This window comes from Aethalodelphis obliquidens, unplaced genomic scaffold (genome assembly GCF_003676395.1).
Source record: "Aethalodelphis obliquidens isolate GAN/ISIS:26980383/991018 unplaced genomic scaffold, ASM367639v1 scaffold5, whole genome shotgun sequence".
In the NCBI taxonomy this organism is placed as follows: domain Eukaryota; kingdom Metazoa; phylum Chordata; class Mammalia; order Artiodactyla; family Delphinidae; genus Aethalodelphis; species Aethalodelphis obliquidens.
The window spans coordinates 51,817,892-51,835,336 of record NW_020837949.1 but is presented as its reverse complement, the minus strand read 5'-3'; the positions used below and the strand labels follow the sequence as shown (position 1 = coordinate 51,835,336).

Below are 17,445 nucleotides of genomic sequence, written 5' to 3'. Positions count from 1 at the left end.
TGAGGATTAAGCAAATATATAAAGCGCTTAGAAGAGGGTCTGGCACATATTAAGTACTATATATGCGTCTATTACTATTAGTTGCCACAATTTCTTGCATAGACTAAAGCAGCAGCAGCTTACCAATTTGTTAGCAATAATTGTGAGAATTTCATTTGTAGCACTCCATTAAATTCAATTCTTTAGCAGCGGGGCAGTAGGAAGGTGTTAAAGACAACTGAAATGACAATGAACATAGATGTTTTTCCACAAAACTAATTCTGCATTCTTACAAATATTTTTTATGCTATATACTTCTTTCAAACTTGAGTATTGAAGGAACTTACACTCAACTTTGAATTCAGCCCTCACCCCTATTCCTTATAGTTGGAAAACACAGACTTCAAAACCGAGGCTAAGGAACAGAATAGAGAGCCCAGAAATAAATCCATGCATATACAGTCAACTGATCTTGGACAAGAATGCCAAAATTACACAATAGAGAAAGGATGGCCTCTTCAACAAATGGTGCTGGGAAAACTGGATATCCACATGCACAAGAACGAAATTGGACCCCTATCTTACACCATACACAAAAATCAACTCAAAGTGGATTAAAGACTTAAATGTAAGACCTAAAACTTCTAGAAGAAAACTTAGGGGGAAAGCTTTGTCACATCGGTCCTGGCAATGATTTCATGGCTATGACACCAAAAGCACAAACAACAAAAACAAAATAAATAAGTAGGACTACATCAGACTAAAAAGCTTCTGCACAGCAAAAGAAACAACAGAATGAAAAGGCAACCCATGGAATGGCAGAAAATATTTGCAAACCATATATCTGACAAGGAGTTAGTCTCTAAAATACATAAGGAACTCCCGCAACTCAATGGTAAAAAAACCCAAAATAACCCAATTTAAAAATGCGCTAAAAACTTAAATAGACATTTTTACAAAAGAGACATACAAATGAACAGCAGGTATATGGAAAAATGTTCAATGTCACTAATTATCAGGGAAATGCAAATCAAAAGCACAATGAGATATCACCTCATACCTGTCAGGATGTCTATTATCAAAACAAAAACAATAGACAATAAGCGTTGGCAAGTACTTGGAGAAATTGGAACTCCTGCACATTATTGGTGGGAGTTAGAAATGGTGAGGCTGCTATGAAAACAGTATGGAAGTTCCTCAGAAAATGAAAACTACCATATGATCTAGCAACCCCACTTCTGGGTATATATTCAAAATAATTAAAAACAGGATTTCAAAGAGATTTTACACCCATGTTCACTGCAACATTATTCACAGTAACCAAGATGTGGCAGCAACACAAATGTCCATCTATGCATGAATGGATTTTTAAAAATGGAGTATGTACATACAATACATTGTTATCTAGCCTTAAAAAAGAAGGAAATCCTATAATATTTTACATGATTGAACCTCAAGGACAGTATGCTAAGTGAAACAAGTCAATCACAAGAAGACAAATATTGCATGATTCTACTTATATGAGGTATCTAAAGTAGTCAAACTCAGAGAAACAAAGTAGAATCGTGGTTGCCAGGGGCTGAGAGGAGGAAATGGGGAGTTGTTCACTGGTATAGATTTTTAGTCATGTGAGAGGAAACGTTCTGGAGATCTTCTGTACAACACTGCATGCTTTTAACAATAGTGCATGGTACACTTAAAAATTCGTTAGGCTGGTAGATCTCATGTTGTGCTCTTACCACAATAAAAAATAGTAGGGAGAAAAAAACCCAAAACTCTACATAGGCCAAAGGACTCATATGTCTAATCTACGTTGATGATGGCTGTGGTATTTGAAAACAGTAATCAACTTCCTGAATCAAACACAAAGCAAGTAATACATAGTTTACTTGATATAAGACAACAAGGACTATTAGAATTTTCTCACAATTCAGGACTTTGGTTTTTAGCATTTGGGTATCCAAAAGGAGAACTTGAGAGGGAAGTTTATACATGAGTAAAACAATGACCCTAGTGAGAACAAAAACCAGGAACTCAGTACGGAGGAACTCGGTCCACCACGGTGAACAAGCACAGTACCTCGCACAGCGGGTGCTCCAATATTTGTTAAATGTTCATGACTCATTCAATTTTTCTGTGCAACCCCCATAGCAAATACTGCGAATCTGGCTCGTTATTGCATTTCTTAAAACGTTAAAATTCAGAAAAACATTCTGCGTGACTGAAATTACATGAAACAAAACCAAACAAAAATCTCACATCTGAATTGCTTCAAACTGTTTAGGTGAAAAAGAAAACTGCGTGAAGTAAAGAAAACCGTTTCCTGAATCAACTGAGTCAAGTTCCAAGTTCCAGCTCTCTCACCCTCCTGAATATTTACCAGCACACTCTCAGCTTGCGCTAAACTTTTCTTGCATAAAAAGCAGCTGAGTAATTTTGGAGAATGGGATTGTTTTGCCTAAATCATCCAGATAATTCAAACAACTCAATTTCTAATAACAATCTGGGCGAGGCTGCCCTGCCCAGTAAATGCTCTCTATACTCCCCAGGCCACAGCCTAGTCACACCCAGCTTAGCCAGGAGATGACAGTATCCCCTAGAAAGGAAACACGCCCTTATTGTTCAGTGATAAGTGCAACCATCAGCCAACGCTCCCCCGCCCTCTGTTCCTCGAGTTTATTCCAGTTTCCCGAGGGCGCTTTCAAATTTTGATTTTTCGCCTACGTCTCCTTTCCCCGAAAGCATCTAAGAGCTGCCCTAAAGCCTTCAGCCCCTTCCCCCAATACCGCACTCTGCTTAGAGCCCTAGGCCTGTCCAGTAAAGTTATTTAAAATAAAAAGCGTAACAGAAGATGTCCAAGCAGGAAGAGAAAAAGAATACCCCGGGAACTGGGTTAGTGTCGGAACGTTCCATTCGTTTCGAAGGGAGGAAAGTCCCAGGTGCGAATTGTATCGCGGGTCTGAAGTCACTTACCGGACCTCCGATTCATCAGGGCCTGAGTACATAAAACACCAAAGACCGGGCGGAGCGCAGGAAGGGGCGAGGGGCCGGAAACGGAGCCAGGCAGGGCCGGCGGGCCTGAAGCGCGTCCCCCGTGGGCTCCGGTGGTGCGGCCCGAGGCGGCCGCGGCGGGGAGGCGGGAGGCGCAGGGCTGAGGCACAGAGGGCAGCATGGCGTACCCCGGGCACCCTGGCGCCGGCGGCGGCTACTACGCAGGCGGGGTGAGTGCTGCCCTCCCGGGCTCGCGGCCGGGGTGCGACCCCTGGACGCCGGGGGCGCCGAGAGGCCACACGTGGCGACTCCGCCGGGGCGGCTCCCGGGCGCCCCCGCCCTGCCAGCCGCCTCTCCCCAGGCCCCTGCCGACCGGCCTCTGTCTCAGCGCCCTCTTTCCCTCTGTCCCTTCTCCCCTCGGCTGGCTGTGCGGGGCCGGGGCGCGGGTGGTTTTGACCCAAGAAGCCCACCCTGTGACTCCCGGATCCGCGGCGTGAAATCGTGCACATGGGCTGTTGCCTTCCTCTCCGCCTTCCCTGAGAGCAACAGCCATTTTAATCTAGAATGGTCCTGCCGTTCACTTCTCCCTCTCTGAAAGAAAGTGGGAAAAACAGGAAAGTCAGGGAAAGTCCGTTAGAGTCAAAGACCTCCGGGAGGAAGGCCGCCTCGCCCTGCGTCAGGGATGCGCGTCGTCGTGGGAACTGTTTCCAAAAGAGAAAGTTCCCTCGCCTTGACACACCTCACCCCTCCCGAGGCTACACCTGTTTCAAAACGCTTTAAAAATACCGTAAACGCTAGAAAAATGTAAGTTGCATGCCCAGGTTGCGTTTATCTCAGTAGCCTGCGGGTTAATGGGGGTTTGTAAAGTTGCTTCACTTACACTGATGTCACTGTCAAGACTACTCATTTTGATGCTAGCTGCCGGTTTTTAAATTATAACGGGGTGAGAATGGGAGAAAGGGGAGGAGTGATTGCAGGTAGAGAATTCCGGGTGGCAAACGACTGACAGCGAAGGCCTGGCAATTGCCTGGCTTTGCATGAGGCACTCAGTGGTGAAAGAATAAAACTTGGTCAGCGGAATGATGCATTTGTTTCCTGTCTTACAGTATGGAGGGGCTCCCGGAGGGCCTGCGTTTCCCGGACAAACTCAGGATCCGCTGTATGGTTACTTTGCTGCTGTAGCTGGACAGGTTAGCTTTTCCCTTTAACATTAAAGGACTGTCAGATTCTACATTTGTATTAACCTTAGTTCGAGTGGCACAGAAAAACAGCCTTTCCTCTGGAAAAGAATTCCTTTGCTTCCGCACAAGAAAAAAAAAAAAGAGAAGTTCACAGGCAGTTACTTATTTTTGAATATTCAGAACAAATAAGGACAAAGGGTTACTCGTGTTTATGTTACTTTCAGAACTAAACTTGTGATTGAATTAGGGTCAGATTCAACAGAACAGGCTAGTATAAATGTGCTTTGAAGATATGTAAGGAAGAAAGATGTCTTTAGAACTGAATTGTCAGGGTCCATAGTGGTTTCCAGAGAAGAAATACCAGATCTGCTGAACGTTAAACCCTTCTTTGTACAATTAAAAGCATGTGGTACTAGTAATTCTGTAGCCAGATTCTAGGGGACACTTCCTCTGGGTAGAGTTTGATTGTTAATCAGTTACCCCCTTAGGAAATAGGTATGTATGGTAAAAACCCACCAGCTTCAAAATAAGAAAGGTACTATATTCTTCTTACTATCAGGAAGTTAATCTTCTGAACAGTTTAGTTCCTCTTTGATGCAGATGCTGTTACCAGGTCACATCTTTCATGTCCTTATCAGGTGTTGTTGTGGTCTGTTGACCCAGAGAGAGAACTAAGGTCAGCACCCCAAGACCATTCACTTCTTTACATTCTAAGTCATATGACAGGCGGTAGTGCATCTTGAGGGAGGCCCCTTCCCCAGCTCCCAGGTCAGTGAATGTATATGGTAAATATACTGTTGGTATAACCCAAACATGTCCAGAGGGGGTGTCTGTGCTTATGAATTCAGCTTAGCTTTGTTTTGATCAAAAGCTAGAAATAACACGATCTGAATGTGAAAATGCCTTAGACTATTATGGAATTACAGCCACCTTTTAGAATAGCACTCTAAGAAATACCATTTGAGAAACACTGGAAAATTGAGTCTAAAACTGAAAGAGCTGCCCCTTAAGTATCTGCTTCATCTGTTAGTGATCAGTATCTTTGAAACCACAAGACACGGCAAAGCTCAAGACTCCTTATTCTTAGATTGCCTGTGCCTGCAGCCATGTAAGTGACCCCCCCTGCTTAGCTTTCAGCAGCCCTGGCCTGCAGCAGCATGCCCATCGTTTTTCACATTATTGATCATGCCCCTCGTCTAGAACATATAATAGTCATGGACTTGAGGATTGAGGTATTTTATTTTAAAATCCCTATAAATAACATGTATCTAATTCTGACCTAGGTCAGCCAGTGAATAAGCACGGGGAACCTCTGTCTCCCAGGTATAATCGTGATCCAAAAAAAAAAACAGTTCATCACATCATAAGCAAAGGTGATCACAGAGGACGCTTTCTGTGGGAACCAGACTTTTCATTTACTGATGTCATCTGTGTACCCTGCTCTCCACACACCCTGACAAAAAAAAGCTAGAAAGAGTAATAAGACTTTTAATCAACTACATAAATAATTTTAAAATGCTTGCTTTGGCAGATTCCTAGCTCAGACTGAGAGTAGTTCAAGACAGAAACTAGTTTTATTCATGTCTCAGTGGAAGAAACTGAATTCACCTCACTGTTTTATTAAAAGAGGAATCTTATACTTGAGAACATTTATGCCAAGTCTAATTTGGGAATTTAGTACTACCAATACCTTTTCATCATTTCCTCTAAAGTATAGGTGTAAGCAGCTTTCAGACTTGGTTAATTCTTGTGTAATGATTATTTAAAATAAAGCCTGACATTGAATGCCCACTTTACCTAAGGTATTAAGAAATGTATTTTTTGTTTATGGTCCTAATTATACATTTGTGGAAGAGGCCCTAACAATTTGTCTTTCATTCTGTAATTAAATTGTTATGGGAAGTAGAGTGAGGAAAAAGAATGCCTACTTTTAGCAGGCATCCCTTTAAAAAAGTCTCATGCATGATAATATTCATTTTCTTTACCATTATTGCTACACTGAATACTGAATGTAAAGAACTAGAAAGTACAAATCACGATTGTGATTCCTTTTCCTATTTTTTTTTTTTTTAAAGGATGGACAAATAGATGCTGATGAATTGCAGAGATGCCTGACACAGTCGGGCATTGCTGGAGGATACAAACGTAAGTTAGGAGCCCCAAAGTGTCTCTAGAAGTACTCTTGTATTTCATATTTCAGATGTTACTTGTGATTATTATAGCCTTCAAGGAATCTGAGCTTTTCTGATCCAGCAAAGAATTTCAAAAGCTGAATTCGGTTGGTTCTTTTGTATTTTAAAATGTTAATTTGAAAACAGTTCTTACTGAATCATTCCACACTACCCACCGATTTCGTGGGTTTCTTGGATTTGGGTTCCATGTATCTGGAACCGTTCAAACCAATGAGTCTGTATGGCCTCCTCAGAAAATGAGGTAAGGTGCTGAAATGAAATCCACCAGGTCAGGTGTTGTTAATGATAGGAGCTAACATTCACTGCTGACTGTTTGCCAAGAGCTTATTCTGTCTCTGAGCCTGGTGGCACTTAGGGCTTTGAGTGGCCTGTCCTGCATGCCTAGTTCTGAGTAGTTGGTCCTACCCTCCCTTTTCCCCGGTGCCTGGTCCCCAACCCCTAGTCCTCAGGGAGCCAGTTCTGCACTCCTGGTCTCAACCCCTGGCAGCATGAACGCTCACCTTGACATCCCCTAGGTCTTTCCTCTTTCTACATCAGGCTAAGTAAGACGTGCCCTTCCTAATTTCTAAACTCTTTACAGTAATCCTCCTTCCTGCCACCCCCCAGTTCCTCACAGACTGCCCCTGTACTTACACCTGCTTCCTGCCTTTTGACTCTGCATGAGCTGCAGAGAGGGAACTCCTGCCAAGATGCTGCATCCCACACATGCCACATGCTTCTCTTCAAATCATGTCTTGACCATGATAGAGAATAGTGTCTTGGCTAATGTACATGACCTACCAACTTCTCTGCCAGTTGTTAATTGAGACAGAACATCAGATCGAAGACTCAACTTCCCAGTAAGCTGTGAATTAAAACACTCAAACTAGGGAATTCCCTGGCTGTCCAGTGGTTAGGACTCGGTGCTTTCACTGCGGTGGCCCCGGGTTTGATCCCTGTTTGGGAACTAAGATCCCTTAAGAAAAAAAAAAACAACACTCAAACTAGAATTCACAATTGAGGACCCGTAGTGGCCATTTTTGACTGTTTGATATGGCACAGTTACTAGGTGGCTCTCTTTTTAAACTATTTGCATATCCATTTTTATCATCCTTTGTTTTATGACTTCAGTATCCAATTAACATTTCCTAGTTGTGGGAATTAATACAAAAGAGGAACTTTTGCATTTCTGTCATCTACCCTGGTCCTAAACAAAAGAAGCCCTTTTCTAGATTAGGGAATTTTTTTTTTTTTAACTATTGTAGGCAATACATTTAAATCATTAGTTGTTAACCTCAAGCAATTGGAGCTGGTGAACAAAGAAGGTCTAATAGCAGGGTTTACAGAAGTGAGCCAAGTCACAACATAGACTATTATCTACACCCTTTCAGTAGAAGAGGTGTGGCTGGTTTTCAACGAACAAAGTGGGCAGTATATCCTTGGAGAGCAGTCCTTTTAAAAATTTCATTTGCGAAAGCTGCATTTACTAAAGATCTTAGATCACTGAGTTATAGAAAAGACATATCCTGAATCATCTGGATCATGTGACTGAATTAATTTGCTTGCTGTCATCTGGTTATGGAGGCTGTAATGAACCACAAAACCGTCTTGGTTGTGAGATGTCAGAGTGAGTGTTGTAATGCAGAAGTTATACAGCCATTGGTCTTTTCAACCCAGCTTCCAAGCCAGAAAGTGCGGACGGGCGCTAGGGGTGGCAGTGGGGATAGAGAAACCCGTGGCACCTTCTTAACCAGTTTAAGAGGGAGCAGTCATGCCTAGAGGTGGCGCTGATGAGGGAAGTTGCTCTTTTTTCCTCGAGTGTAGTAGTTGTTCCTCTGTGGTAAGGTTGAGAGAAACAACTGCAGGTGGGATTTTCCTGCTAGGTCTGTTACGTTGTGGATTTCCACTAGAAGAAAAGTTGTTTGAGGTATTTTAGCAGAATGAACAGGAGAAAGGAGATAGAGAGTCAAGATAAAATTATAACAAAGATTCTTTTGAAATTATTTAAAATAGGATTAGCATTAGTGAAAGCTCTTTCTGGGGGAAAAAAATACTATTAAAATTGAACAAGAATTCTCCTCACCCAAACTTACTAGATGTCAGTGTTCTAACTCATTGGAACAGCCCAGAATGGTGACTTTTCTGTTTTGTTCACTGCCTACCTCATTCCCTCCCTTCTCAGTCCTCTCACAAAAGAGGACCAGATTTCTGTCCTCCCTGGCAAAGAGCTCTAACCTTTTACTCTCCTCCTCTAAAAATCCTGAGTAGCTCCATGGTGCCCATATAAAACAAAAGCTAGACAGCCTCCCAGGAATTCAGTCTCCTCAGTGATGCAGCCTCATCTAATGGTAATTTCTCCCCTTTCCTTTCCGGACTTCACTGCTTCTCTCTTTGCTTATGCAGGCCCCTAGCTCTACATGGCTGTCGCCAGATGTCCCAAATCTTTTCTGTTGTTCAAAATTTGGCTTAAATGCTGCTTCTTCTACGAAGTCTTTCTTACCAAGAAGGAGCCTCTCCTCAACATCTGGTAGTTTTTGGTGCCTCCATTATGGCTTACCATCCTCTACCTTGTGCACATGACTTATCTTTAACTTTAGACTGTCAGCTGGGCCAGGTTCTAGTGTCACGTTTGTATCTCCAATGTCCCTGGTACCCTGAGCCCTGCACATAATGAATATTTAATAGGCATTTGATGAATTAATGAGTATAGAAGACTTCCTAAAATGGAAAAATCATATACCCATATTTGCATTTTGACTTAAGAAAGATTGATATTTACCTAAGGGATTATACATTACTTTTAAGTATCAGTGAAAATCAGAAGAGTCCATTTAAAAACCATATCCTCCTTAGGCTCTTTGAGAGGGGTATACAGCTTCCTACATAGGGATGAGAATTCAGTCTCACGTGTTCATTCATTTGGCCAACCAACACATTTCTAATGGACACCTACCACGTGGTAGGTGCTGGGGTCTGCAAGCGCCAACAGTGCCTGGGGAACACGGTGAAAAGCACTGGGGTAGGTAAAGGGTTTACCTTTTACTGTAAGCTGTGGGGTCACATCAGAGGGGCCAGTAGCCCAGACAGAGATCCGGAAAGTTTTCCTTGCAGAATCGATACCTCAACTGAGGAGAAATGAAAGTTGAGCAGAAATGATGCAGATCAAGAAGTGAGTGAGGTAGGGAAGCTGTGTTCCGGACAGATAGAACAGTGTGTACCCAGAGATGAGAGGGAGGATGGTCCAATCAAGGAACTGAGAGAAATTGACCAGAGGTAGCTTATGGGGTTGAATGAACAGTAGGAAAGGAGCTGAACTGAGAAAATAAGTGTATGACCTTATATGCCAATTAAGGTGTTTGGACTTTATCCTAAGGGCAGTGGAACACCTCCACTAGGTCTTAAGTAGAAGAGCACCTATTTCCCTGGCTGTACGACCAAATTGGGGAGTATGGGTATGGGGAACGTGGAGAGTCAGGGATACCAGTTAGGTGGCCCTTGGAGTCAAACAGATGAGAGAAGTGCTGACTACACTGGGGATAGGACAGTGGGACTGGAGTTGGATGGATCCTAAGGCTGTTCGGAAGGTGATCAAATGTCAAGGGAGAGGGAATTGTGGACTTTCCCAGGTTTCTGGCTCAGGGGGCTGAGTGGGTCATGGTGTCATTCATAGACCTGGGAGACAGGGACTGGCTGCTTCCTGGCCGCCAAAAGCCTCGCTTTACATCCAAACACAGTTGGACCTGTCCTGTGGTGTCAGGAGTAGTAGTCCTTACACTGCAGCAGCTGCAGCATCACCTGGAACGTTTGCTAAAACCAGGGCCCTGCTCTGGTTTTAGCAAATTGCCGGGCCCTGCTCTAGCATTTCTCATTAGGATCTGGGGTGAGACCTGAGAATTTGCATCTCTAAACAGGTTTCCGGGCCTGCTGGTCCAGGTTGAACCAGCTGCTTTAATGTGAACATATATCCCCTGGGGATCTTGTTAAAAGCGCAGATTCTGATTTTGTTGGTTTATGTTAAGGGCTGAGATGCTGCAGTTCTAAAAGCTCCCAGGTGAGGAAAAACAAAGAGTTAATTACAAGGGAACACCCATAAGGCTATCTGCTGATTTCTCTACAGAAGCTTTGCAGGCTGGAAGGGAGTGGCATGATATATTCAAAGTCTTGAAAGGGAAAAACCTGCAAACTAGGATACTCTACCCAGCAAGATTATTATTTAGAGTATGAGAGAGAAAGGATTTCTCAGACAGACAAAAACTAAAAGAATACAGCAATACAAAACATATCCTGAAAGATATATTGAAAGGTCTTCTCTAAATAGAAAAGAAGCAAGAATCTATAGGAAAGAGAAAAGCACAATTGGAAAGTAAATCATTTAAATAAGCCAGTATCCAGATTAAAAAAAAAAAATCCAAAAAATAGTTTTTAAAGCGATGATAACTACAAAGAACAGCAAAAGGATAAACATGAAGATGTAAAAGAGGACATCAAAATCATAAAATGTGGGGGAGGACAGTAAGAAAATGTGTTCTTTTTTTTTCAGAATGTATTTGAGCCTATATGACTATCAGTCTAAAGAAACTAGATATAGTAGTGGGTTAACATAACTTGAAAAACAGGGTAACCACAAATCAGAAACATACAGTAGATTCATAAAAACCAAAAAGAACTGAACACAAGCATAATACAAAAGAAAACCATCTGTTACAAGGCCTGCACTTGCCCAGTTTTAAGACCAAAGAAAGAGCCCAGAGTCAGCCACAGAGACATCAGTGGTTTAATGGATGGGGGAGCTTATACATCTGAAGCAAGGTCCTGGAGCAACACCCCACCGTGTGCAGCAGAAGGTGGGCAGGACATGGCAGCAGGCTTCACTCCAGAGGGGAAGGGGAGACTGCCAGTTATATGGCGGGGTTACCTCAGGTGGGCTCGTTCGTTACCAGGGAAGCCAGCAGAGGGGCACTCACTGCCCCTTTGATAAGAACTGTCACCAGCTGGGGCCCATGGCAAGTACGTAGGAAGGTCAGTCCTGTGCGTAGGGTATAGGTGACACAGGCCCTGGTCGGGCAGAGAATGTACAGAGAGCAAGAGAAGAGCCATCTTGAGTGGCCTGACCATACACCATCAAACCACAAAAAGAAAAAGGAAAAGAAAAAAGAACAAAAGCTCCCAGGTGATATTAATAACAGCTAGTCCAGGAATCACACTTGGAGTAGAAGAGTGGTCTCAGTCTTGACTACTCACTAGAATCATCTGAGAAGCTTTTAAAAAAGAAAAAAAAAAAACTAATGCCTGAGTCCCATAGTCAGATTCTGATTTAATTGTTCTGTGGTGGTGGTGAATATACTTAACAAAAGTTTTTGAGAGTACATCTTAAAACTTCTCACCACACACACAAAAGGTAGCTATGTGAGGTGATGGATGTGTTAATTAACCTTATTATGGTAATCATTTTGCAGTATATACATATAGAAAATCATTACAATGTACACCTTAAACTTACACAATGTCATATGTCAATAATATCTCAATAAAGCTGAAAAAATAATAATATTTGTTCTGTGGTGCAGCCCAGGTGTCAGGATCTTTTAAAGCCTCTGGGTGATTCTGATAAGCACCCAGGTTTGAGAACCTCTGGTCTCCACTAGAGAGACTTCATACCTCCACACAACTTAAAAATCAGAATGAAGAACCAACCAACTCTTTCTCAAAAGTGTAGAAAAGTGTTGCCTCCTCTCACCTCAGAGAACTGTCTCTGTGGATCAGATGGAGGTTGAAGGACCAAAATAGAAACAGTTCCCAACCTTTTATTTCAGGGTTCCAGGATATGCCAAACAGAGGAATCTGTTAAAAGTAGAAAACCTATAGTTTGTAATGTTTGGAGACATTACAGTAATAAGAGTTAGCTTAGTTGTTTTAAATTCACTTTTGTTAGAGATAAAAATGAAGCTAGTGACAGCTGTAAAAAATGTTAATTCTGTGTGCCTCTTAACAAACTTGTCAAATTTATGCTAGCTTTGCCCACGTGACCATTGTCACTTCTTCCTAGTTTTACCGCTTCTTTGTACCTCAGAACACTTCCTCAAAGTCATTGGTAAGGTGCAAGGAATTCTTTATTTTTAATTTGTTAATGCTTAGAGTACCAGTAGGCCATTAACCAATAAGTGTATTCTAGTTTGGTTGTCTAAGTGAGGTATGGAAATGCCCCCAGAACACCCTTGAACTGTAAGTAAACTAAAAAGGTTTCTGAACAGTGGCCATCACTAAGTGGGTCATCAGGTCTTAGTCCAGAATGCTCTTGTTTAACACACAATTCTAGCAAGCGTATTTATCTTATTGTCTATGAAAAGAGGCCATACGCTGGTTGGGGTAGGAAGTGACCATTCAGTGTCTGACATTAAAGGGAAAAGAAAGAAAAACAAATGATCAGACTCCAGAACTAGCAAAACCAGCTAGAGTCAACTGTGAGTAGGAACAAAGCAGACTAACCCTCCCATTCACCATGGTGGATAATACACTGTGGTTCATTATGGTGAATTGAACTCACTATATTACAGTTTCAAAGGCAAGAAAGAATATAATACTTTTTAAAAACTATGTTATAGAAAAGTTTAAGCTTATTCAAAAATAGAGGTAATTATACAGTGAACTCCTGTATACCCATCACTCAGCTTCAACAGTTATCAATGTGTCGCCATTCTTGTTTTATCTGTAATCCTGCCCATGTTCTTTTAAAGCAAATTCCAGATCTCTTAACATTTATTCCACCTACAGATAACTTCAGTGTATACTTTTCTTAGAGACAAGGACACATTTTTCCCCCAATTTCAAAACCATAAATCACACCTAAAAATATTAACAGTACGATGCAAAACTTTTTTAAAAGATTTCTGTTAAAGTTGTTAAAGTCAAATTTGGGTCCTGGAAGGAATCCTATCTAGCTGGAAAAAAAAAAATCTACTTCAAAGCTCCATGAATTTAGTTCCATGTAGATTGAGCAGCATATAAAAATAAAAGTGTATAAATGATCACATTCCTAATTAATTTGAATGTATCCAATGTAATGTGAATTTTTGAAATTGTATTAATGTGTATGTACTTTTCTTGATTTAACAGCTTTTAACCTGGAGACTTGCCGGCTTATGGTTTCAATGCTGGATGTATCCTTTACCTTGATTGTGGCCTAGAGTATTTTTTCTGGATAAAAAAAAAAATCCTTCCTGAAGGAATTCATCTAAGGATTAATACCCGGTAAACACAAAGTGACAAATGACCACAAAAAAGTTTTCCGAAATCATTAGCTTTCAAGATGGTATTTGGTGTGAAAAAGGAAGGAAGTTTAGTAAGTAGACCATTCGTTATTTAAGAATTTGAGGAAGCATCAAAGACAAACAAGTATAGAAACCGGAGCAGTCAGGGAGGCTTTTTCACCGTGACATCGATTGCCCTGCATGATCCAAACCTGGCCTTCAAGCAATGGGATTTTTCACATCACAGTTCTTAAACTAGTTTAGCCAGTGCTGATGGTATGGTTCTTTCATCCCACCTCATTTTCCAAAAGTAAAAACAGTGGGTCTGGGAGGGCTTACCAAGGGAGTGTGAGGGCTAAAGAGGACCCGGGACAGAAGGACAAGCAGCACAGCCTGGGCCACCCAGAAAGTGCAGCCCAGTTTGGTTGTTACAGGTGGCTCACAATGGCCTCGTTATTTCCTTGTAATCACATCGTATCAATTATCTTTTTTCCCCAGGGGAAATAGGCACTCAGAGCTTTTTCTCCATAGGCCCTTTTTATTATATCATTAGTCTCTTGTCCTATCATGTCCAAAAGAATGTATAACATTTTTAACCTTTTCAGCAGAAAGAATATTAAATTCCCTTATCCTTGATCTTTGATTTAATCATTACAAAATGTTGCAAAATAAAGTTGTGCTAATCCTTGATTACAGTTCAGAGAGATATGTCAGGCACAATGGGTTTCAGCGAGTTTAAAGAACTCTGGGCTGTACTAAACGGCTGGAGACAACACTTTATCAGTTTTGACAGCGACAGGAGTGGAACAGTGGATCCCCAGGAATTGCAGAAGGCCCTGACAACAATGGGTGTGTATGACTGACTCCACCTCTCTGTTCATTCGTAGAAGTAATTTTTTTTTAAATTTCTAAAACTAAGTGCTACATGAAGGTGGTTTCTATTTGTAGAAGTAGCACATATTCATAATTTCAGTGAGCCCTCTCAGTCCTAAAAATCTGGGGGGGCTTGATTATTTTTAACTGTCTTTTTGTAATCCTTGATTTTTTTTTTTTTTTTTCTGGATGATTTTTCTTCCTTTCAGGATTTAGGTTGAGTCCCCAGGCTGTGAATTCAATTGCAAAACGATATAGCACCAATGGAAAGATCACCTTCGATGATTACATCGCCTGCTGCGTCAAGCTGCGAGCTCTAACAGGTGTGTCCTTTGAGATCTCTATTAAGCATGTCTGGCAGGATAACTCTTTTCTCAGAAATTTTTTTCACATTACTAAGTAATCTGCCGTTAAAATAATCCTAACTAAATTCCCTGGTGGTCCAGTGGTGAGGACTCCATGCTCTCACTGCTGAGGGCCCAGGTTCGATCCTTGGTCGGGGAACTAAGATCCCCCAAGCCAACGGCGTGGCCAAAAGAAATCCTAACTAAACTTTACTAAAATGTTTCAAAACATAACAAGCTAACTGATAACGTTTTTGATCAGAGTATCAGCAATATTCTGTGATTTCTCCCCAGAATGTGAAATACTTGAAAAAAGTGAAATTACCCATTGGTAGCTCTTTCCTATTTCCTCCTGTTGGAAAGATTTAAAATGGTGGTCTCTTTCAGATGTCCTTAAATGTAGCTGTATCAATAATCTCTACTTTTCTCTCCCCTCTATTCTTTTACTTTCTTCTGTATTTTTTTTTCTGGTTTCGTTCCTCTCTTTAGCTTTTTACCCTTTTTAATATCTGGTTTTATGATTTTTTTGCATCCTGACACAAATTTGAGGGTGGCTTTTCTTACTAAAGTAAATTCTTTTCATTTAATAGGACAGAGCTCAAATGGGTGGAATATCTGATCACAGCTGTTTGTCATATTAAGGACTCCATCCCTCTATTTCCTAATTAAGCAATATCTATGTTATTAAGAAGTCGGAAATTCTGTGCTTCCATCACAGTTAAGGAATGGTCTCAGAAGTCAGTGCAGCTTTTACTGACTTTCGGATGAGGTGTTTCCTTCCAGCTCTATGTTGAGAAAGACAGTTGGCCAACTTCTGTATGTTGTGTTACTTGGTTGCATATTAAATCTATTCGTATTGGTACAGTTGGTTTCTTTGCTTTGGTCTTTTGTTTATGCTGGCTGGTTGTACAATTTAAATGTTACTGCATTTTGAACCCAGTGCCAACATAATTAACTATTATAATTTCAGATAAGATGCTTAAAAAAACTCATAAATTTTACTGTGGTGTTTTACAGACAGCTTTCGAAGACGGGATACTGCTCAGCAAGGTGTTGTGAATTTCCCGTATGATGATGTAAGTCTCAGTAAATTTGGAACTGACAAAATACAAAAATGCACATATTTTCGGTTTAGCAGTTGCTGCGGTTATGAGTACACTTTAAAAAGGCTTGTGTGTAAACGTGTTTATTTCTTCTGCTTAAAGGTGTGTTCTCTTCAGTGTGCATTAACTTCTCAGGTGACAGTCCCGCTCAGTTTCCAAGGACGGAGAGCTGGCCTGTAGAGCAGAAAGTGCATAGGCTTTGGCCTCAGAAGGGCTACTTAAGGAATATCTGAACGTCCTGACCCAAGTTCCATTTTCCCTGAAAGAGGGGTAATCAGCCCGGCCTTGCAGGAATGCTGCAGGAATTAGCAGTGCCCAGGGCCTCAGTGGTGTTGGAAGAATGCGAAAGAAAACTGAGAGCAAAGGCAGAGTCTACTGCTGTGTGTTTGGTGGTGAAGCAAACATTTCACAGCAAATACTGATGCTTCTACACTGAGGTTTCTGATTTGCAAGGGAAGGGTCAGCTATTCTGTTTCTGTGCATCCATATACTGGCACACTAGAATTTATTTTAATAAAGCAGATTTTAAGGGAATAAACCTTTTTAAAGGCAGTCTGGTAGAACAGTGGGGTAAAACTGCAGTTCTGAAGTTCCCCATGGGATAGAATGGTATAAACTGTACTGTTACTTGTATTTGTAAGTAGGTGCCTTTGATCATGACCATGTCTAGAGTAAGATATTATTTGGAATTTAAATAATTCTTTGTGCATTGGGGTAAGATGAGCTTCTTGTAAGAAGCTTTGATGTGAGAAACCCATTGGGTTTTATATTAGACTGCTTCCTTCAAAAAATGAACCTTTGGGCTTCCCTGGTGGCGCAGCGGTTGAGAGTCCGCCTGCTGATGCAGGGGACGCGGGTTCGTGCCCCGGTCCGGGAGGATCCCACATGCCACCCCAGAGTGGCTGGGCCCCATGACCCATGGCCGCTGGGCCTGCGTGTCGGAGCCTGTGCTCCGCAACGGGAGGGGCCACAGCAGTGAGAGGCCCGCGTACCACAAAAAAACAAAACAAACAAACAAAAATGAACCTTTCCACTCATCATTTACTCCTATTTTGAAAAGGATTTTTTTTAATCCACAATTCAAATGAGAATACCAAAAGGGAAGCTGCCTAAAAATAAGCTAGGGTGTATTCTGTGTTCTGAGGTCTGCAGTGTAACGCTGATTTTTCTCTTTCAGTTCATTCAGTGCGTCATGAGTGTTTAAGTCAGGAGGAAGACCTATGAAGATAATCCACATTCATTCCAACTGGAGTTCTCCTTTGCTCTTTGCCTTCAGTAATTGTGTGCAAACTTACACAGCCACTTTTCCTTAACAGCTGTTGTAAAGGTTTATTACTTTATGTACAACTCAAGTTTTTAGTTTTGATAATATATTCTTTGGAATGTTATTAATATCAGATCCGGTCAGTTAAACACCATTTAGAACTTCCTTGAGCCATTGTTAATCATGCCTTATTTTCTTGCTAAGCCTCTTTTATGTAAATTTAAGTTGCAAATTGTTTAAGGCACATTATGTATTTTTCATTGTAAGCTACTAAAACCTTTTCATCAGACTA

The 17,445-nt window shown here is 41.4% G+C and overlaps 1 protein-coding gene across 1 annotated transcript; it reads left to right on the top strand.

Annotated features, from left to right (window-relative positions):
* The first annotated feature begins 3,093 nt into the window (after positions 1-3,093).
* Positions 3,094-17,445, top strand: SRI (sorcin). Its single transcript, XM_027102379.1, has 8 exons — positions 3,094-3,200; positions 4,077-4,160; positions 6,227-6,296; positions 13,436-13,479; positions 14,271-14,418; positions 14,652-14,765; positions 15,804-15,862; positions 17,067-17,445. The coding sequence occupies exons 1-8, from the start codon at positions 3,150-3,152 to the stop codon at positions 17,091-17,093; spliced, it is 597 nt and encodes a 198-aa protein (XP_026958180.1). The 5' UTR covers positions 3,094-3,149; the 3' UTR covers positions 17,094-17,445.